General features: G+C 42.5%; 1 protein-coding gene across 1 annotated transcript in view; it reads left to right on the forward strand.

The window, feature by feature from the left end:
* The first annotated feature begins 13,690 nt into the window (after window positions 1-13,690).
* The window catches only part of LOC148152021 (uncharacterized), a 48,494-nt gene continuing 39,462 nt past the window's right edge, over window positions 13,691-22,722 (forward strand). Inside the window, exon 1 of the mRNA XM_087974892.1 lies at window positions 13,691-13,924. Within this exon, the coding sequence (XP_087831018.1) occupies window positions 13,861-13,924 (64 nt within the window). The 5' untranslated portion in view covers window positions 13,691-13,860. The remainder of the gene's footprint in view (window positions 13,925-22,722) is intronic.

Here is a 22,722-nt window from a genome sequence, read left to right on the forward strand (position 1 = left end):
GTAGGACATAATGGATGTTGGTCTGCCTTCCCCCCCCGTTTTGGTTTATATCCCCTCCCTTTTTTTTTCTTACCTTATTGCTTAATATTATTATGGGGGGAGGGGAGAGGGATTTGATTTTCTCCCCCCCCCCCCTTGGAGTTGTTTTCTGTTATTATTTTATGTATATATGAGGGGTGTATGTATATGTGTGTGTATGTATGTATATATATATATATATATGTATGTGTATGTATATATATGTATATATAAGTTGGGGGATTTGGTTAATGTTGGTGGGGGGAGGTGGTTACCTTATTCGATTTTACCTCTGTCTTTAGGAGCGGGGTTGTTTTTCCCTTCGTTATTTTGTATTATCATATTTAATTATTATTTGTTGAACTGGTAATTTTATAGTTATATGTTTATATATGGTATTAACATTACCAAATATACCCAGGTGTTGGTAGGGGTGGGGGTGGGGTGCTCACTGTTAACTCTAGCTTTGTATTATATTTGAATTTTCCTCACTTTATTGAGGAGTGCCTGGGTCAAGGGTGGGGCATTGGTTGGGAGAGGATATGAGGGATTTTTGGAGAGGAAGTGATGCCCCCTGGGAACAAGGGGGAAAGTCTCCACTTAGATACGTTTTATATTTTTTTTATTTAGAAATAGTTTTTTACTGTATTGTTGTGGGTGTATTAAAGAGGGTTTATTTTTGTAAATTTTACATGTTCCATGCTCGGGATGTTCTGGATAGGGTTCCCCCTCCCGAGGGGTCTCGGATTGGCCCAGAGGATTATGGTTGATCAATCGGTTAAGTGGTGCACCTGGAATGTCAAAGGGAGTAATTCGCCACTTAAAAGGAAGAAAATATTATCAAATCTTAAGAAGGAAAGAGTTGATATAGCTCTCCTACAGGAGACGCATCTGTCAGATAAAGAACACTTGAAATTACGACAGGGCGGATTTGATCAGGCCTTTTTTTCTTCTTTTAGCTCAAAAAGCAGGGGAGTTGTTATTCTTGTTCGGAAGAATTTCCCTTTCAAAATCCTAAAGCAGATAAAAGACAAATCTGGACGATATATCTTGATTAAAGCTCTCATAAATGGAGAGGAATATGGGATTTTAAATTTGTACTGCCCCCCGGCACACCCCTTTAAATTTATAACAGAAGCCTTCTCAAAATTGATGGCTTTTGATGCCCGTCATATAATTATAGGGGGAGACTTTAATTGTATTATGGATCCGGAAATAGACAGGATTCCCAAGAGTACTGCAGGAGTATCTCCCAGATCTAGACAATTGATGGATCTGAACAAAGAATTAGGATTAGTAGATGTATGGAGATGTCTTCATCCACAGGGTAGAGATTTTTCTTTCTACTCTAATCCACATAAATGTCATACCAGAATTGATATGTTTTTTGCCCCCTCAATTTTTTTAAATTCCATATCATCCTGTAAAATAGGTAATATAGCAATTTCTGACCACGCTGCTGTATATATGGAAACTAAGGCGAGGAACAGTGGGACATCCCCTCGGCATTGGCGTATGGACCCCTTCTTAATGAAAGATAGTAAATTTGTAAAGTACTTCTCTCAAGAATTTAAAACTTTTTTAGAAATTAATTCAGGTACAGCTAGCAACCCGTCAATGATGTGGGAGACCATCAAAGCTTACACGCGAGGCTTGATCATCTCCTACTCAGCGACCCAGAAGAAATTAAAAGGAGAACAACAGCGTTTGCTTGAAGCCCGCTTAAAAGCGGCTGAAGCAGCATACACTGATAGACCCTCTATTATTAAATTGCAAAGGATTACAGCTCTTAGGACAGCTCTAAATACTACACTTACTCAAACGGCTAAGAGGGAAATATTATTTGCAAAGCAAAGATTATATGAATATGGCGACAAACCGGGTAGATACTTAGCATTTCTTGCAAAGAAAAAAAAGGCCCCTCAGACGATTATGTCTATTAAGGAAAGTACGGGTATTTTGACTCATGATCATAAAAAGATTAATGCGACCTTTAGAAAATTCTATTCTGAGTTATATAAATCACAGGATTGTGAAGATAGGGCGAAGAGGATGCAGTCATTTTTTAAAAATTTGACTTTTCCAGACCTAACTCCGGAACAAGTATCGGTCCTAAATGCTCCTCTTACACCCCAAGAAATAGTTGATGCAATTAGGCACCTTCAAAATGGTAAGACGCCGGGCCCAGATGGCTTTCAAGCTGAATTCTATAAAGAATTTACAGAAATACTGGTTGGTCCACTTATGGACATGTATAACTATGCATATAGTCAGGGCTGTCTCCCGCCTTCGCTGAAAGAGGCAAATATCTCTCTTATCCTCAAAAAAGGAAAGGACCCAGAAGATTGTACATCATACAGACCAATATCCTTGCTAAATGTAGATTTTAAAATCCTCTCTAAAACGTTAGCACTGAGATTAGAAAGGATACTGCCACATATTCGAGGAGAAAGTGAGGTCTGCAGATGCTGGAGATCAAAGTTGAAACTTTATTGCTGGAACAGCACAGCAGGTCAGGCAGCATCCAGGGAACAGGAGATTCGACGTTTCGGGCACAGGCCCTTCAAGAAGGGCCTGTGCCCGAAACGTCGAATCTCCTGTTCCCTGGATGCTGCCTGACCTGCTGTGCTGTTCCAGCAATAAAGTTTCAACTACTGCCACATATTATAAAGGAGGATCAGACGGGGTTTATTAAGGGCCGTAGATCATCCAATAATGTTAGAAGGGCTCTGAATATGATTCAAGCTTGTCATCAGGGAAAGATACCAGGAGTAGTGGTTTCATTAGACGCGGAAAAGGCATTTGATAGGGTCGAATGGTCATATTTGTTTTACACATTGGAGAGGTTTGGTGTTGGACAGGTGTTTACCAAATGGATCTCAACATTGTATAGTGATCCCAAAGCAGTTGTGGTTACCAATCGATTAGGCTCGGATAGCTTCAGTGTGGGTAGGGGCTGCCGTCAGGGATGTCCCCTCTCGCCATTGTTATTCACGCTAATAATTGAACCACTAGCAGAAGCTATACGAGCTGATCCTAACATAGTGGCCCCAAGGATTGGTACAGGTAAACATAAAATTACCCTTTATGCAGATGATGTTCTTCTATTCCTCAGTAACCCTTTGATGTCCATACCTCGCTTAATCCAAGTTATTAATACATTTAGTGCATTCTCAGGCTATAAAATTAATTTTTCAAAATCGGAAGCTATGCCAATGGGTGGCCTTGCTGTGATACCCCGCTTAGCGGACGGTTCCCTTTTTCCCTTTCGCTGGTCCCTGGAGGGTTTCTTATATTTAGGCATTTTTATTACTCCAGTATTTGGTCAGTTGTATAAGGCTAATTTTGTGTATTTATTGGAAAGGATAAGGCAGGACCTCCAGCGATGGGGAGACCTGCCAATTTCCTGGCTGGGTAGAATAGCATTAATCAAAATGAATATCCTGCCCCGTCTCCTATATCCTATGAGAATGCTTCCGGTGATGCTGCCGAGGACAGCTTTATGTAAATTATACGGCTGGCTGAGTTCCTTTATCTGGAACCATAGGCGACCCCTCATTAAGCTGAAGAAGCTACAGCTTCCACAGGCAAGGGGTGGATTGGACTTCCCAGATTTTAGGAAATATCAATTAAGTTCCCTATTAAGTTATATAGCTGATTGGGTCTTGTCTGATCCACAATCAATCTGGTTGGACATCGAGGCTTCTCAAGTAAAATACCCACTTATTAACCTTTTATTCTCAGACAAGAGGAAAATCATTACAGATCACTGTAAAAACCCTATAATACTGAATACAATCAAGGCTTGGAATATAATGCGGCAAAATGAGGGTAATTCACATAAAACATCCCCCTATGCACCGATAGTGGGAGCATGGGGATTCCAACCGGGGTTAACAGATGCCACTTTTAAACTCTGGAGAGCCAGGGGTATCTCATGTCTTGGGGATTTATTTAAAGATGGGGTCCTGATGTCTTTCGGACAGCTGCGTCAGAAATTCGGATTACCCAATGGAGACCTCTTTCGATACTTCCAAATTCGAGATTTTATACAGAAGAAGACTACGTTATTAGATAGTCTTTATAAATCCGATAGAGAATGTAGTGTCCTACGACCAGTGGGGGTATCTTCCGTCAGTAATATTTATCATTTGCTACATGATGAAGTATCGGGAGATATGGATAATCTGCTTAAAACATGGGATCAGGATCTGGGACTAGAAATCTCCACAGAAACGTGGAATGATATCTGGGAAAATGCTAGAAGAATTACTATTTGTAACAGAACCCAGGCTATCCAGCTGAAGATACTTCATAGGGCCCATATAGCACCGGTTCGATTGGCAAAATTTAAGGCAGGAGCATCTCCAATGTGTCCTAAATGCAAAATAGAGGTGGGCACTCTTGTACATTGCTTATGGACCTGTCATAAGATCCGTGGATATTGGACTAAAGTAGCAAGTACCCTGACAGAAATTTTAGGAACGGAAATAAAAGTGGACCCCGTATCTCTCCTCTTGGGCTTTTCGAACTTTCCCTCCCTGGACACGTACGGGAAGAGACTATTTTCTATTCTTTCTTTCTGTGCAAGGAAAAATATTTTGATGAACTGGGTGGCGGAGGGCCCCCCTGGACTTTCAAATTGGCACAGACTAATTATGGAATGTATTCCCCTTGACTTCCTTACAAATATGGTGCACCGAAAGACCGAATTATTTTATAAAATATGGCAGCCCTTTTTGAATTACATAAATACAGATATTTCGGCTATCCTAACAAGGGCTTTTATTTAATTGAGACTACGAACCTGGCTGGTCCGCGGCCCCTCGGGGGAGGAATCCCGCACGAATACGGGATTTATCATATCTGATGTTAACACATCCCGCGCATGTAAGAGACTTAAATATACACCCTGGTTAGTTGTAGGTTAGATTAGTAGATAGTTGAGTTTTGTCTGTTTGTTTTTTTTTGTTGTTTTTTTTTTGGGTTTTTTTTTGTTGTTTTGTTTTGTTTTGTTTTTTTTTTGTTGTCAAATTTTGGCTATTGTATATTTGAGCTAATTGTATATCAATGTTTATATCTGAGAGTTTTGTTTATTTTTGTAAACTTGTAAAAATGTTAAATTTCTAATAAAAATATCTATAAAAAAAAAAATTACAAGTGGCTTCTATCGACTGAAGTGATAGAAACAGGGATTCTGGTGAAAGTATTGCACAAGTAGTGTTTTTGGTTACTATATGACGTGTGATTTTAGTCACTGTACCAGTGAAAAGCTTTGGGTACGATGAAAAAGCTTTTCATTGAATTTAATTTGAAAAAGAGTGTTTTGGCGTAAATGGAATTATACTTGTAGCATACTTTTTAAAAATCTTTGGGTTTGTGTCAGAAGTAGACAGTTTTGTTTATTTTATTTTGAGGAGTCAAGAACCAAGGGGGTCACTGCATAAGGATATGGGGTAGGTCATTTAGGACAGAGATGAAGGAGAAATTCATTTCCTCACAGAAAGCACTATCAATTAGTGATTGATACAAGGGGAGTGGTAGAGAGGCTCTGGTTCAGAGATGAATTGAATATCTCTTACTGAATGCAGCCACCTGCTGATGAGCTGTGGTTTGTCCTTTTAGGAAGCTGCTTAAACACTCAGAGTGGAAAAGTGATCACCATAAACCATGACAGGTTAATAAATTCTCAACAGAATTTGTTAATTTCCAGCTGTATGCAAATCTCTAGCTCCAGATTCACCTGTGATCTCCCTTCCCCAAATTAACCTGCAATTCACCTCCGTGGAAAACTAAACTATTGCTCATTTTTATTACCATGCATACTTTGAATTGTAATTAATGTTTTATGAAGGGAATGATTGAAATGTTATCACTTGCAGTAAGTGCTGAGTATAAAATGGAAGTTTTTGTGAAACCTATTACTTCCTCTTTTGCTCTTCAAGCAGCTGAATTTCCATTGGGTGTGGATGTGATTTGCGCATCATTCTCCACATTCCAAGATTTCCAAGCCTTGTAACTTCCAACAAATTTGCAGCAGATGGGAGGCCCCTGCAGGATCTTTCCCCTCATCTCCAACACCCTCCCTCCCTGCCCTGTGACTAGTTGCTCAAAACTGATCCAGAGCTGCCTGGAATGATCTGTCACTGTGATTCCTGATAGTGTCTGCACAGCCCTCCCTGTGTTACAGCTGCTGACTACACCTTGGGTAGGCAAGGCAAGGCTGTTCATGGTGACCACTTTTTCAAGGCTGACATGGGTGATTTGAAAATCTTGTAAATTTAATTTCTAGATGTGAGCATCTTTTGTTGGGTCAGCATTTATTACCTGTCCTTAGTTGACCTTGAGAAGTTGATGGTCAGCTGCCTTTATGAATCACTGCAGTCCGTGTGTTATAGGTCGAGCCACAGAGTCCTTAGGGAGGAAATTAAATCCAGCAACAGTTCCCCACCCCTTCTCATGGACAAGTAGGAGCAGCCAGCCAGATCCATGACCTGTGAGAGAATAAGCAAACTTACTAACCCACCCTTGCATTTCCTCTTCCAAGTAATTTATAAAAATCACAAATGGCAAAAGTCCCAGAACAGATTCCTGCAGAACACCATTGGTGTTATTGTGGGTTTGTTCGCTGAGCTGGGAAGTTGGTTTGCAGATGTTTCATCTACTTTCTCAGTGACATCCGCAGTGCTGTGGAGCCTCCTGTGAAGTGCTGCTGTACTGTGTCGGTTGGAATGTATTTGGGTTCATTCCTGTTGCTTCTGCCTGCTGGTTCCAGCTGCTCATTGCAGTGGTATTGCTGCTGTACTCTTACAAGAAGATGACGAAAGATAGAAAGATCCATCAGGTACTTTTCCAGAAAGTTGAGTATTCATCAATAAAAATATCCCATGATTGAAAAGGAGACCTTGAGCTTAGCATTGGCATTCCAACATTTCAACATTTATATTTCCAGTAATGTGTCTGAGACCATTGTATATCCTGATCACATCTCATTAAAGTGTCTGGAGAAATTTAAGGACAGAAATTCCTGACACTTGAGATGGAGCTTATTATTGCAGCCATTCAGTTTGAAAATTATACACATGGCAGGATGAGAAAACGTAATTGCTGATGCGATAGTGAAGTAGGCGTTTGGTTTGCTTTCCTTTATTGGTCAGAGTATTGAGTACAGGAGTTGGGAGGTCATGTTGCGGCTGTCCAGGACATTGGTTAGGCCACTGTTGGAATATTGCGTGCAATTCTGGTCTCCTTCCTATCGGAAAGATGTTGTGAAACTTGAAAGAGTTCAGAAAAGATTTACAAAGTTGTTGCCAGGGTTGGAGGATCTGAGCTACAGGGAGAGGCTGAACAGGCTGGGGCTGTTTTCCCTGGAGCGTCGGAGGCTGAGGGGTGACCTTATAGAGATTTACAAAATTATGAGGGGCATGGATAGGATAAATAGACAAAGTCTTTTCCCTAGTGTAGGGGAGTCCAGAACTAGAGGGCATAGGTTTCAGGGTGATAGGGGAAAAATATAAAAGAGACCTCAGGGGCAACCTTTTCATACAGAGGGTGGTACATGTATGGAATGAGTTGCCAGAGGATGTGGTGGAGGCTGGTACAATTGCAACATTTAAGAGACATTTGGATGGGTATATGAATAGGAAGGGTTTGGAGGGATATGGGCCGGGTGCTGGTAGATTGGGTTGGGATATGGTGGCGAAGGGTTTGTTTCCATGCTGTACATCTCTATGACTCTATGAATCAGATGAAGAAAAATGGAGTTGTTCAGTGGCCGGAGGAAATGAACTGAAATAGAATGTAGTAGTGAATGTTTGCGGTCTGAGTTAATGTAATGTATATGTATTGTAGTGTACTAATAGAGAAAGACTAAAGGCTTTAAAATGAAGCCATTTTTGTATATTGATGGTTCATATTTATAAAGGGTGGAGATGTGACAATGCTGTCACTTTATAAAGGGTATTTTGCCCTGGGTTTTTATGAAGGGAGGTTGTAAAGGCAGAGATGCTGAAGTCCCTACTGGTACCAGCCTCATTAATGTAGAGGTTCTGAACTTTTTTTAAAGCATTTGTAACAATGGAAGGGGAGTGGCCAGTTCTGCCAGAGAAGGGTTTCTAGTTTTTTTTAGCTGTAGCAGTCAAAGCTGTTTGTTTCCCTGAAGTGTTGTTAGCTTCAATAAATGATTTTAACCATGACTTTCTCTGAAATCTCTCTTGATGTTGAATGACATGTAAACATCTGTGTTTGAATTTACCATTTTGGCAAGGGCGATGTTTATCGGATGTTACGATATTGGAAGAGTTAATTAGCATTGGTACTGTATCTATTGTTCAATTAAGTTTTCCACTCGTTAAGTTATTCTAAATTCCTCTTTGTTTTGTTCATATTTTAACTGTAGTGATTAAATAAATTGTGTTTTGCTTTACTTTGAGTCGCATCACATCTGGAACACCCACTTCTCATCTACTTTTAAAAAAAGAAAGAGTTCGGATCTAGGGTACCTTCTTGAAATATTTTGAGGGGTCGGGTCTGGACCATAACATTATACAGAGGTTTATAAAATCTTGAGGGGCATGCCGAGGGTGAATAACCAATGTCTTCTCCCCAGAAAAGGGGAATCCAAAACTCGAGAGCAGAGGTAGAGATGAGAGGGGAAAGAATTCAAAAGGGACCTGAGGGGGCAACGTTTTCACACAGAGTATGGTGCATGTATGAAACAAGTTGGCAGAGGAAAGGGCATTTAAAAGACATTTTGGACAGGTACATGGTTTGGAAAGGGTGAGAGAGATATGGGTCAAACACAGGAAAATGGGGCTGGTTCAGTTTAGGAAACCTTGCTGGAATGGACATGTTAGGCCAATGGGTCTGTTTCTGTGCTGTGTGACTCTGCGACACTAAGTGTCAATTAACTTGGTCCCAGAACATTGCCTTTTAATGTTCCTCTTTTCCATAATTATCCTCACAGTGAAAGGGAAGGATGTTGGGGTAAATGCTCTCCTCACATTAATTCCCCTTACACTGAAGGGAAGGATGTTGGGGTAAATACTCCCCTCACAGTAATTACCCTCACACTGAAGGGAAGTATATTGAGGTCAATGCTCCCCTCATCGTAATTACCCTCACACTGAAGGGAAGGATGTTGGGGTAAATACTCCCCTCACAGTAATTACCCTCACACTGAAGGGAAGGATGTTGGGGTAAATACTCCCCTCACAGTAATTATCCTCACACTGAAGGGAAGGATGTTGGGGTAAATACTCCTCTCACAGTAATTACCCTCACACTGAAGGGAAGGATGTTGGGGTAAATGCTCCCCTCACAGTAATTACCCTCACACTGAAGGGAAGGATGTTGGGGTAAATGTTTCCCTTTCCTGCAACTCCCCTCACACTGAACAGGCTGGAAAGGGAAGGCACAGGAGCAGAAAACGGTCAGTGACGATAATTATTCTTCAGCATATTTTATATACTATTCCATTTTGTGATGAATCTGAATGTTTAAAAGTAATCCTCCTCAATAACAGACAATTCTCCTTCAGTTCAAGCAGCAAGACTCTCTGAGTTACTTATTCAGACGCGAGTGAATCAGTCTTTCCTTTCAACTCCAATCCTAATTTCCTCTCCATTTCTCCCTGATCCTCTATCTGCTCCCAGGCTCCAGAATCCCACTCTCCCATGTACTGGACAGGACCAATTTGGGCTGTGTCATCCATTTCTTTGATCCTGGTATCTCTAATGCTGTCCAGTCAGATCATGGGGGCTTTGATCCTACGACTTTCAAGCCCCACCTCTTCCCTCCAATGCTCTACCATTGGTCTGCCAACCTGCCCAACTTCATTGGGTGTTGTTTTTATGCACCAACCAGAAAACAAACAGATTCTCCACTATCCAATTGGGTGGTACCTGACCGTCAGTCAACAGTTTGTCTCTCCCAGTGTGTTTATCCCGGTCAGGAAGAGAATGAGGGAAAAGGGGATGTGAGAGCATCATGGTAAATTGCTGGACAGTTAATGCAGCGAACCAGGTAATGTTCTGGGGCCCTGGATTTGAATTACACCACAGGGGATGGTGGAATTTAAATACAAAACATTTTGGAATTAAGAGTCTATTAGTGACTACAATCCCATCACCGCTTGTCAGGAAATATCCATCTGGGTCAGTAATGTCCTTATGGACAGAAAATACCATCATTACAGGGACCGGCCTATACCTGACCCCAGACCCACCGCGGTATGGTTGGGTTTTGATTGCTCTCTGGGCAACTAGGGATAGGCAATAAATGCTGGCCTGGCCAGTAGAAGGGCTTATGCCCGAAACATTGATTCTCTTGCTCCTTGGATGCTGCCTGACCTGCTGCGCTTTTCCAGCAACACATTTTTCAGCTCTGATCTCCAGCATCTGCAGTCCTCACTTTCTCCCAGTAATACACCCATCCTATCAATGAATAAAATAAATGTGCAATTGTTGGCGGAAATGTTCCTCTTTCATGTAATTCCCCTCAAATAAAAATTATAATTCTGAGCTGCTCTGATTTCTGTTTATTGCAGACATTTTTAATTTTTTTTATTGCAGATTTAACCGACCAGGAGCAGGAAGACCAAGGAGCAGCATTCTGCTCAGCAGCAAGGAGCAGCATCTCAGCAGGTCTTGTGTACAGGGGACCATTGAAACTGTTTTATGTGGCATCCCCCCACCCAAAGACCAATGTTTAGTTTATGAGAGAGTGTGTGTGAGCGTGTGTTTGTTTCCTGACAAAAGGTCTCCTCCACCATGTTGTGGGGCACTATCACCATGTCAAATGGGATAGAGTTTGAACAGATCCAGCAACTCCTGACTGCACATCCATGAGACACTGTGGGCCATCAACAGCAGCAAAATTGCACTCCAGCACATCTGTAACCTCAGAGTCTGACATCTCCCTCACTCAAGGATTACCATTCAGCCAGGGGATTACTCCAGGTTCAATAGAGTGTGCAGGACGGCATGCCAGGAGCAACAACAGGCACACCTATAACTGAGGTGTTAGTCTGGAGAAGCAATCAAACAGGTGTACTTGCGTGCCAAAGAGCATGAGGAGCAAATGAAAGCTAAGAGTTTCCACAACTAACCATCAGATCTAATTTCTGCAGTCCTGCCATACTCAGTCATGGAAGAGGTGACTCCAGAACTATCCCCGTCTTCAATGATGGAAGAGCCCAATATATCAATGCAAAAGATAAGGCTGAAGCATTTGCAGCAATCTTCAAAGTGCCAAATGAGTGAACCATCCTGGCCTCCTCCAGTGGTTCACAGCAATACTGATACTAGACTTCAGCCAATTTGATTTATTCCACATGAAAACTCCACAAGAAATGGCTGGAGGCACTGGACAGTGCTAAGGCCCTGAGAACTTTCTAGTAATCGTGCTAAAAGGTTGTGCCCCTCTGTTTGCCAATTCCTGAGTCAAGCCCATCCAGTTAAAACACTGGCATCTACTGGACAATATGGACAAAAGATCTGACTTCCATGAGGTGGGTGAGAATGACTGCCCTTGATATCAAGTCCACAATTTTTTTGAGCCTGAGCAAAATGAGAGTGTTTGAGTATTGGGGCCACCTTCCACTGTTTGGAGTCATCCTCGCACAAAAAAATGTTTCTGGTTTTTGGAGGTCAATCATCTGAGCTTCAGGACATTAGTGTGGTGTAGTCTCCTTGGCCTAACCATCTTCAGCTGCTTCATCAATGACCTTCCCTCCATCAGAAGATCAGGAGTGAGGATGTTTGCCAATGATTGCATAATGTTCAGCACCATTCGCAACTTCTCTGATACTTTAAATACAACAAGAATGTGTCAATATCAGGCTTGTGTTGACAAGTAATAGTTGTGCCACACAAATACCAGGCAATGAGTATCTCCAATAAGAGACTGCCACTTGACATTTAATGGTGTTACCGTCACTGAATCTCCCACTGTCAACAGCCTTGGGATTAGCATTGACCAAAGACTCAGCTGAACTTGCCACATAAACACAATGGTACAAGAGCAGATCTGAGTCTCAGAAAACTGCAATGGGTAACTCATTTCCTGACTCCCAAAAGCCTGTCCACCATCTACAAGGCAGAAGTCAGGAGTATGTTGGAATACTGCCCACTTGCCTGGATGGGTGCAGCTTTACCAGCACTCAAGATACAGGATGCCGTCCAGGACAGATCAGCCCACTTATATGTCACTACATCCACAAGCATCCACTCCAACCACCACCGACACTCAAATGTGGCAGTGTGTATTATCGACAAGATGCACTGCAGAAAGTTACCAAAGAATCTGAGACAGAACCTTCCAAACCCATGACCATCTGGAAGGATAAGGGCAGGGCATACATTGGATGACCATTACCCTCCAAGCCACTCACTGTTCTGGCTTGGAAACATACTGTCATTCCTTTCGTGTAACACGGTCAAACCCCTGCAATTCTCACCCTAACAATATTCCTGGATGTTCCCAGTGAGCCTTGCCTTTTTGTAATGGAGTCAGAATGAGTAAGGTAAAAATGCTCAAAAAAACTTGGTGCATATTGGACAAAAACAAATGAAAGTCCAGCACAATGCATCAGGGCTCAGAGAAAGAAATTGTGGGAACTGCAGAAATAACATTCAAACCATGCTCTGGCTTCAGCAGCCACAACAGAATTTGTTGTACTGTTAAATCCTGTGGTTGGTTTTAATGGCACTAAAAATAATTGTTTGTGTGAGTCTGCTATGTCAATTCAAGGAGAAAGTGAGGGCTGCAGATGCTGGAGATCAGAGTTGAAAATGTGTTGCTGGAAAAGCGCAGCAGGTCAGGCAGCATCCAAGGAACAGGAAAATCAACGTTTCGGGCATATGCTGCCTGACCTGCTGCGCTTTTCCAGCAACACATTTTCAGCGATGTCAATTCAAATCAGTCTCACTGAATCTGCATCTGTCTACACATGGATTAGTGTATAACTAGCCAGTGATCTGTGATCCTGGCTCACCCCTTATCCCCAAGATGTGTGTTCAGGACGGAAGGGCCAGGACAGCAGCTGAATCTGTGGCTCCAGTCCCTCCCACTTCAGGGATACAGGGGGATCTGGGTTACCAGAGAGAAGGAGCTAAACCCTTTATCTGATCCTGTGCTGTTACTGTCTCAGAGTGTTTGATGGGAACAGCTTTACTCTGTATCTGGCAGTGTGGTCTCCCTGACCTGGATGTCTTTGAGAGGAATGTTTAGAGAGAGCTTTACTCCATATTCAACCCCAGATTGTCACTGTACTAGGAGTGATTGATAGGGACGGTGTAGAGAGAGCTTTACTCTGTAGTTAAAGTTGAACTGTTTGTGTCCTGGCAGTATTTGATGGAGACAGCGTAGAGCAGTCTTTACTGAGTGTCCTGAATGTCCTACCTTGTGCTGTTTGTGCCCGATGAGTGTTTGGTGGAGATATTGTTGAGGGAACATTAATTTCGGTTTAAAAGAGTTGAGAAAATTTCACTCTTTCTCTAACTGTCCCTGTCCTGGGGGTTTGTTTTTTCATGGAGATGGGAGCTTTACTTTGTCTGTAACACTGTGCAGCCCAAGCTCTCAGAGTTTTTGAGGTTGACTTTGAGGATTTTGAGGAATGTATGGGAAGCTGATGCAACATCCTGTTTTCTCAACAGTTGCTGTGGTTGGTGCCTCAGTTTTACAACAGTTTTGTCATCCTCTCGGCTCTTACTGACCACATACAGACTTCCTCCTCCTGCTTCAGATCGTTTACACTGATCAACATTTCTTCATTGGTGCACAGGACATCAAGTAACTTCATACTTTTCAGGAGAAGGAGAAGAGTGAGCGAGTGAAGAATTGATGATGAAGTCCCTCTATGTTTGTCTTTCTGCAGTCCTCCTGTCAGTCTCAGTGCAGGCTCGCAGTAAGTACTTTCTAACACTGACTTTTCAAATCCATTTTGTTCATCATACAATTGCCTCTACCTGATAACCCATCTGCTGTCTGGCATTTAGTTCCCAAACCTGTTGCGGTTAAGCACAATGTGCCTTTTCCTTCACCGTGGTTTCTTCATCAGGGAGAAATCATTACCTTCAGAAAAAAATGAAGGCAGGATAGCATCGCTTACCTGAAGCTGCCAAAACATTCCCATCAGAGCTCCGTGTGGGACAGAGCCCACAGAAACTCATGGGACCTTCCAGAGAGTGAGGGGAGATACAGAATACTGCAGGTTTCAGAGAGATACTGGGACAGAACTGATCGAGAAGTGACAATGATGAGACAAAAGCGTTTGCCTTAATTTCTTACAAATAATACTACAAATACAGAACCCAGAAAGTCAAAATTTTTCATTTGCTGTCACCAATCCCATAGTTGCCCAACCATTGAGGTTTCCTGAATGATGTGCAGTGACAACCTTTCTCTGGTAGATACAAACTAAACTCAGCGTAGAAAGTTCCATCTTGTCTGTTTCAGCCTCAATGCTCTTCTGTCAATTTGATGAGTGTTAATTACTGTCGACCAGTGACAATTAACTATTCCTTGTGTGAAGATTCATTGCTTTCAGGTTTCATTATCGATTCATTTACTGCATAGAAAGAGGCCATTTGGGCCATCGCTTGTGTGTGAGTTAACAAAAATCTGACTCTACTTCCCCCAGAATACAGCTCTTGATCCGTATGCCCTTCTTACCAACTATTTTGAGGGTTTTAAACTAATTAATGGGGAATGGATAGAGGTGGGAGGTGGAAGTCAGTTGGACAGAAGTTTAAAATATCAAAAAGAAGTAAGACAGCAGAGATGCAGGCTACTGAAGAGGCAAATGGGAAGTCTACTAAATCCCAAAATACTGCTTAAATGTTACTCGCGTTTCTAACTCAAACACTCTTTCAGACAGTGAGTGCCAAACGCTTATCACCCTCTGTATGAAAACGTATCTCTCCTCAACTCTCTTCTCACCCTTTATTTCTTACCTTGAATCTGTTTTCCCATTGAGCCTGCTCCACCATTCAATAAGACCATGGGTGACCTTTCCATGGACTCCACTGTCCTTATCCACTTGCTGACCATAACCCGAAATTCCTTTTGTGAAGAAGCTGCTCCTTTAACAAGGTTAGATTGTCCTTGGTTTTTTTCTTTTGCCTCTAACCCAAGCTGCTTCATTTTCAACTGAACTTTAGCCATCTCTAAAGATTCTGATGGTGTTTCCAACAAATTTCAATGTTGAGCTACTGCTGTAATTATCTGTCCTTTCCTCATGGAAGGAGGCAGCTCCAACTCCAGCTTATCTGCTAATTCCCGCAGCTTGGCTTTTACCCTTTTGTAAAACCCCCAAGGTCACTTCCTCCACCCCCAGAAATCTCTTGCTGACTGAACGAGTCCTGACTACACCAAGCAACACCAACCAAAACCAACATCCAGAACAACAGACACTAACACTTACAACTCACTGCCTTCAAGTTCAACATCTCTAATCCCAGTTTGCAACTAAACAACAAATCCTGTAAAGAGTCCCCATTCTGTTATGGACCAGGACAGATCCCTTAAAATGTTTAAGAAGGTAGCCCAGATCTTAACTTTGCTCGTTGTTTTAAACAGGTGTAAAGTGGATATTGCAGGAGAGAATTGGCTAATCAAACCACTTAGTTTTAAACAAACAGAGTTTATTTACAAGATTTGGAGGAGCTGGTGTTGGACTGGGGTGGACAAAGTTAAAAATCACACAACACCAGGTTATAGTCCAACAGGTTTATTTGGAAGCACTAGCTTTCTGAGCGCTGCTCCTTCATCAGGTGGGTGTGAAACAGGACCATAAGACACAGAATTCCTGGCAATAGATTACAGTGATACGATGATACATTGAACAAACCTTGATTATCCAGTCTTTCATCAATTAGAATGGATTTGCTGGTTTTGATTCATTAATGTGTAAATCCCAGAACTTTATTTAAGTCACATTCTCAAGATAATTTGAGGCTTTATAACAAAAGGCTGATGCCCCCTAGTTCTAGTTTCACCCACCAGTAGAAACAACCTCCCTGCTTCTATCTTATCCATTTCCTTCATAATTTTACATATTTTTGTAATATTCTCCCATCATTCTTCTAAATTTCAATGAACGTAGTCTCAGCCTACTCAATCTTTTCTCATAAGCCAATATCCTCAATTCTGGAATCAACCAAGTGAACCTCCTCTGCACTATCTCCAGAGCCAGTGCATCCTTTATGAATTAAGGCGACAATACTGCAGGTATGGTCTCACCAGCACCATATACAGCTGCAGCATAACCTCCATCTTTTTAAACTCCATCTCTCTTACAATGAAGAACAGTATTCCATTTGCCTTTAGGGAGCAATGTATGGCAGCTTCCAAACCCCAGCAGCTTCTCAAAGTTAAACTGAAATCCTGGTTATGTTGGAGCTTAACTCCACTCGTTCAGTGTGCTTCTATTGTTTCAACTTGTAAAAAAAAAACCCAAGGCCTCACAAGCTGTTCACTTTAATGGTTTGAAACAGACTTTTCAATACCTCTGTCTCAACCTCTCTTCATGAAAATATACCTCTGAAAGCCTGAGTATTCTCACACCATGCCAATCCCTAACACCATGGGCTTTTATCTTATTTAGCAGCTTCCACTGAAGCACCTTGTCAAAGATCATCTGGAAATCCAAGTAGGTCATGTCTTCATTAATGACCAACTTTGTTCTCCTTTATCTAACTTGCCAGTTTCCTCTTCAGAGAATTCTAACAGATTTATTTCAGGCATGACCTGCCTTTGATGAAGCCATACTGACTCAGCTGTATTTTACCCTGCACTGCCAAATTCTCTGCAATCTCATTCTTAATAATGTTCACTAAAATCTTACAAACAACCGAGGCCAGACTAACAGCAGATAATTTCCCATCTTCTGCCTCCCTCTCCTTAACAGAGTCATGCTGCCTGTTTCTGATTAATCCCAACCTCCTCAAGTGTAGATTAATTCTGTCCCTTTAAATTGCTTCCAATGGTATCCCCACCACTGAGCTCAGACTCACTGGCCTGGAGCTACCTGGTTTATCTCTTGCTCAGTTTTTAAATCAAGGTGCCACATTAGCTTTCCTCCAATCCACTCACACTTCTCCAGCTGTAGATCGAAACTCCATCTCCAAGCGTCAGTGGATTATGATCAGTAAAAAAGACAGTCTCATTGTCTCCATGTTGAGTATATAATCCAAAGTGTTGAAAAGCTGCTAACTTCCTTTTCTATCGTCAAGTAGGTTTTCTGATGTTGGTTCAACCTTTTTTGAAAAATAAGCCACAAGTTTCTCCATTCCAGCCTCGTTGTCCTGCTCCAATCCCCAAATCGCAAACATTTCCTGCTAATTGAAATGGTTTATTAAAGTTCGGTACAGTTAATACGCATTTATTTGTTAAAATTACTTTCAGTTTTGCAAAGGCTGCCTGGCATCATTCTGTAGCCCATTCCATTTTCATTTATTTTTGGACCAAATTAGTTAAGGGTGTGGCTGCTTTCCTAATATTAGATCCAAATGCCAAAGGACCTTTCTCTCATTTCGTTGGCTGTCAATGGACAGTTAGGAAAGGAGCTTTCAGTTCTTCATGTTGTCACTTCAACAGCCAGACTCCTCCAAAAACCCAGTTCAAAACTGTGGCCTCTCCCTGACAGACTGACCATCCCACCGCAAGGTCCCAGTTCCCAGTGAACATCTGCCACCTCCTTGAGCATTCGGTCTCTCCCAGACTTGGTGGAACCAGTTCCCAGGGACTGTCCTTATTAATGAACAACTTCTGTCTGTTTACATGCACTGCTCTTCCCCTGTGTTGAAGAATCTATGGAATTGTTTTGATCAGAATCAACTTGCAAATAACTTCCACGTCTGGCCTCATAAATGAAACCAAATTTGTTTGTCTTTCTCAGTAACAGTCCTCAGTTCACAACTCTAAGCAAAGATTGATAAAACAAAATAAAATTCATTAAAAGTCACCAAGGATTCTAACATCATTGGATGCAACATTTCAAGGAGACAGCTCACCAGTACTTTCTCAAGGGCAGTTAGGAACAGACAAGAAACGCTGGCCTCACTCGTGACACCCTCATCCCAGGAATGACTAAAAACATCAGCAGTGACTGTGAAGTCGTCTGAACAGCAAATGGAGGCCCATGCTTTTGGGACTTACAGAACCAAGCTATCTGTGCAGTTGGTGTTTGCCAGTGATCATGTTCTGCACAAGCCCCCCCACCACCCTTCTTTTTCTCACTTTGACAGGACTTCCCTCTGTTGCTTCCTCCCTCAAGTGTCAATCAAGCTTCCCCTTCAGGACGACAATGGTCACTGTGTCAACCACTTGGTGTATGGGCGGGTTCCACATTCTAACCACTCCTGTAGAGAAGCGTTTTCTGAATCCCTTGGTGATTTGGTGCTGACTATTGTATTTATGGTTCATAGTTTCAGGGTCCTCCACATTTCCTGTTTTTTGATCCTATCATACCAGTTATGAAACCCAATGAGTTGGTTCACCTATGTGGAGATTTTAAGCAAATGGTTAACCATATAAATACTCATTGAGTATTCATTCAGGCAGCCATTTTCTATTCAAAAACGTTGATGAAGCAAGTGAATCTTTCTCACCAACCTCACCTGATCAAGCTTGGGTCCAAACCCTTTACTACAATCAGTGATAACTGAACCAACTGCTTCTCATAAGAGACTGGAACCGAAGTTGTATCCTTAATTTGGAAAGGTTTCCCGGTATAGGTTCTCAATCTCACTGAGGTCTTGTGCAAATTTAGAGGTTGGAGTCCAGAGCAAATTTTCTTAAAGACTGGTTCAATGATCACTGCAATGGCCATTCTGGTATTGAGCTCAACTAGAATAGGTCATCATTCAACCAGACTCCAATTATGTTTGGTTCTGATTTTGGTGTTGTTAAGCAATTTAATTATTCTACACCAGGTGCAGATGGACTCTCCTGGACACTGACTGATGAGTTCTCTTACTCAGTTTAGGTCGAGTGAGACTCTTTTACTGTCTCGAGTCCTCATTCCTGCAGCAATTACAATGCTGTGCCGGCCCGGATCCTGAAGAAAGTTTTCACTATTTGGTTGAAGCTTGGCTTTGTTTTGGGGTTTTGCTCTGGGCTGACCTGGAGGCCCTTTGTTCAGGATATGTCCTGAGTGAGGCTGTGAAATTGCCTTTACTCAAGTGGTGCTTCCCTAAGCTGATGCGGATGCCCACTTCCAGTGGAAAACCCTGCTACTCATATGCTTTACTTGCTGCATTTTCCAATGGTAAAACCCGTTGTACTGCTTGCTTGAAGCTAGTAGGCACTTTTGCATGGTCACATTATTAATCCCACCCCTGTTGCCACTGAAATAATTCCACAAAAGCTGGTATCTTATCACCAAGTCAACTCTTATTTACATGTGGAGAGTCCTTGGCATTGATCCAGCTCCCTCAGAGTGAACAGAATATCTAACATTCCTCTTCTTTTTTTTTTCTTCTTTTTTTTTCTTTTTTTTACACTCCTGCCTAACTGCGGTAGTGCTTAGTTTTTCCCCAGCACCCATATTGTGTGTGTGCAGGTGTGAGACACAGTGAGAGACACAAGGTGTATGAATCTTTATTCAATTTCCACCACCAGGACGAAAGGAAATTAGGTTTTCTGAACTTTGAGCGAAAATTGTTCCAGCAGGAAGTCATTCATAACGTAGTCAGCAGGATTCAAACCTATGTGGGGAAACCCCATGACTATAGGCCAACACTCGTGTTCTTTTTTTTTAATTTTAACCCCCACACTACCGCCTATCTGCGGTAGTGCTTATTTTTTTCCCCAGCACCCATGGTGTGTGTGTGCAGGTGTGAGAGACAGTGAAAGACAAAAAGTGCACGAATCTTTATTCAATTCCACCACCAGGAAGATAGGAAAACACCCGGGTGGCCAGTGACAAACACTGCCCTTCACATCAAAGGGCAGTGCTGTATGATCAAAACAGTGAAGGGGAGGGGAGGGACTAAATCAAAATAGAGTTGGAGGGAGAAATGATGCACTCCCTGTGGCGCCCACCTCTCCCTGAACAACTCCAGGGTGTTGGTCGACACCGCCACTCCTGTTTTTATTTTAAGGGAAGAATCCTGTTTATATTTTTTTCTTTTCTTTTTTTTTAACCCCCACACTACCGCCTAAGTGCGGTAGTGCTTATTATTTCCCCAGCACCCATGGTGTGTGTGTGCAGGTGTGAGACACAGTGAAAGACACAAGTGCATGAATCTTTATTCAATTTCCACCACCAGGAAGATAGGAAAACACCCGGGTGGCCAGTGACAAACACTGCCCTTCACATCAAAGGGCAGTGAAGGGGAGGGGAGGGACTAAATCAAAATAGAGTTGGAGGGAGAAATGATGCACTCCACTCCCTGCGGCGATAACTCCTGTTCTTATCTGTCAGCCAGGACTCCCTGATTGGACCAGATTAACTGCCCCAATTAGGGAACTCAAATTCTGTGAGGTCCACCTGGCTGACCTTGTTACAATCATTACGCACTCCTGATACTTTTCAAGAGATTCATTTGATCCCTGTTGGCTTTACCTAATAAAAGACTCCTTATGATTCTTGAGCATAGCCTCAATATCTTTGTTCATCCATTGTCCCAGACTCCGACCAGCCTTACTCTTCACTGTAACAGGAACATCATGTCTCTGAACTCTCATTATCTCAGATTTGCAAACTCCAATTGCCAGTCGTCCCTTTACCTGTGAACAGTCTACTCCAATCAAGTTTGAAAGTTCCTGTCCCATGCCATCAAAATTTGCCTGACTCTAATTATATACTACTTTACAATGCCTATACTTTTTCATAACTAATCTAAAACTAACAAAATTATGATCACTGCTCCCAAACGTTTCAGTCGCTTGCCTTACTTTCCAAGAGAATGTCACATTTTGCTCCTTCTCTGATAGGGACAGCTACAGATTGAGACAGAAAATGTCCTTGAACACATTTAACAATTTCCTCACTGTCCAAGCACTGAACACTATGGCAGTCCCAGTCTCTATCTGGAAAGTTAAAATTGCCTTTTATTACAACCCTATTATCCTTACATATAGCTGAGATCTCTCTACATTTTTGCTCCTCAATTTCCATCTGTCTATTGAGGGCAGATAGAGCAATCCCATCAAGGTGATCATCCCCGAGGTTAAGAACGTTGTGAGGGGAATACAGACAGTTAATAACAAAGGTCTTTGTCTCGGGGTGGGGGAAGTTCAAAGCAAGGGGCATATTTTTAAGGTGAGTGGAGAAAGAATGAAGAGGGGACATGATGGGCAAGTATTCACACAGAGGGTGGTTTGTATGTGAAATGAACTGCCAGCAAAAATGTTAGATGCAGGTACAGTTAAACATTTATAGGAACTTTGTATAGGGACATGAATCAGAAAGGTTTAGAGCGACACTTTGGCTCAGTGTTTAGCACTGCTGCCTCACAGCACCATGGGCCTGCATTCACTTCCAGCCTTGGGCGACTGTCTGTGCGGAGTTTGCACATTCTCCCTGTGTCTGCGTTGGTTTTCTCTGAGTGCTCAGGTTTCCTCCCACAATCCAAAAGATGTGCAGGTTAGGTGAATTAGTCAGGGATAAATGTAGAGTCCATGCACCCTGAGTGTCCTACTTAAACGACAGAGTCGATAAGACTGAGTAACACCCATTGGAAGAGGGCAGGCAGAGGTGGCCCTAATTCCCACATCAGTACCACAGCTTGGGTCATTCCAGGGACTGGTGATCTATTACAGGAAGTTCGTACATAACCTGACGTCCATCCTGGCACCTTCGTATCAACCTGCTTGTGGTGCCTGCTTGTACACACATCAGAGTAGTGTGAGCTGATAGGTGGCCCAGTAGAGAGACATAACCAATTAGAGATGTATTTGGGACGTTGGCTTCTGCAGAACGTAAATATGCCCAGAGAGGGAAGGTCGATTGGGTGGTCATATATTTAGAGTCAGCACATTCTGTTAATACCTATATGGTATTAACAGAATGTGCTGACTTTTTTGAGTGGGAGCAGCGGCCGAGTAAAGGCGAACCCGGGAGACTACAGCTAAGGTAAGACAGTTTGTTTCAAAATTACTTCCCTGTGGCGGGCAGCGGTGTTTTTTTTTCTCTCTTCACAAAAAGAGCGGGAGCTGCAGAGGAAGTGACGGCAAACAGAGGGGCAGCCGGGAAGGAGAACTGTGAGTATAAATACTCACCCTTTAATCACCAACGGTCATTTGAGTGGGAGCAGCGGAAGTGAGGTTGGAGCGCATAGTTGGGCGGGAAGGTAAGTGGGTGTGTTCTAGACCCCAGGTCCTACTTCCGTAGGGCCTCCCTCCCACCCGCCTCCTCTAACCTAACTTTAAAGTCCACAGGTAAGTGACTCAGTGTTATTGTTTTTGGAGAAAGTGTACAGTCATGGCAGTGCAGGCGGTGGAATGTTCCTCCTGCAGGATGTTTGAGGTAGGGGTGACCACCGATACTCCTGCCGACTTCGTCTGCAGGAAGTGCAGCCAGCTCCTGCTCCTCACAGACCGCGTTAGGGAACTGGAGCTGGAGTTGGATGAACTGAGGATTATTCGAGAGGCTGAGAGGGTGATTGATAGAAGCTACAGGGACATAGTTACGCTGGAAAACAGAGGTAGCTGGGTAACAGTTCGAGGTGGGAAGGGGAAGAAGCAGGCAGTGCAGGG

This window comes from Chiloscyllium plagiosum, unplaced genomic scaffold (assembly GCF_037043375.1).
Source record: "Chiloscyllium plagiosum isolate Xiang-an unplaced genomic scaffold, Cpla_swu_hap1 HiC_scaffold_2, whole genome shotgun sequence".
NCBI classification, from domain to species: Eukaryota; Metazoa; Chordata; class Chondrichthyes; order Orectolobiformes; family Hemiscylliidae; genus Chiloscyllium; species Chiloscyllium plagiosum.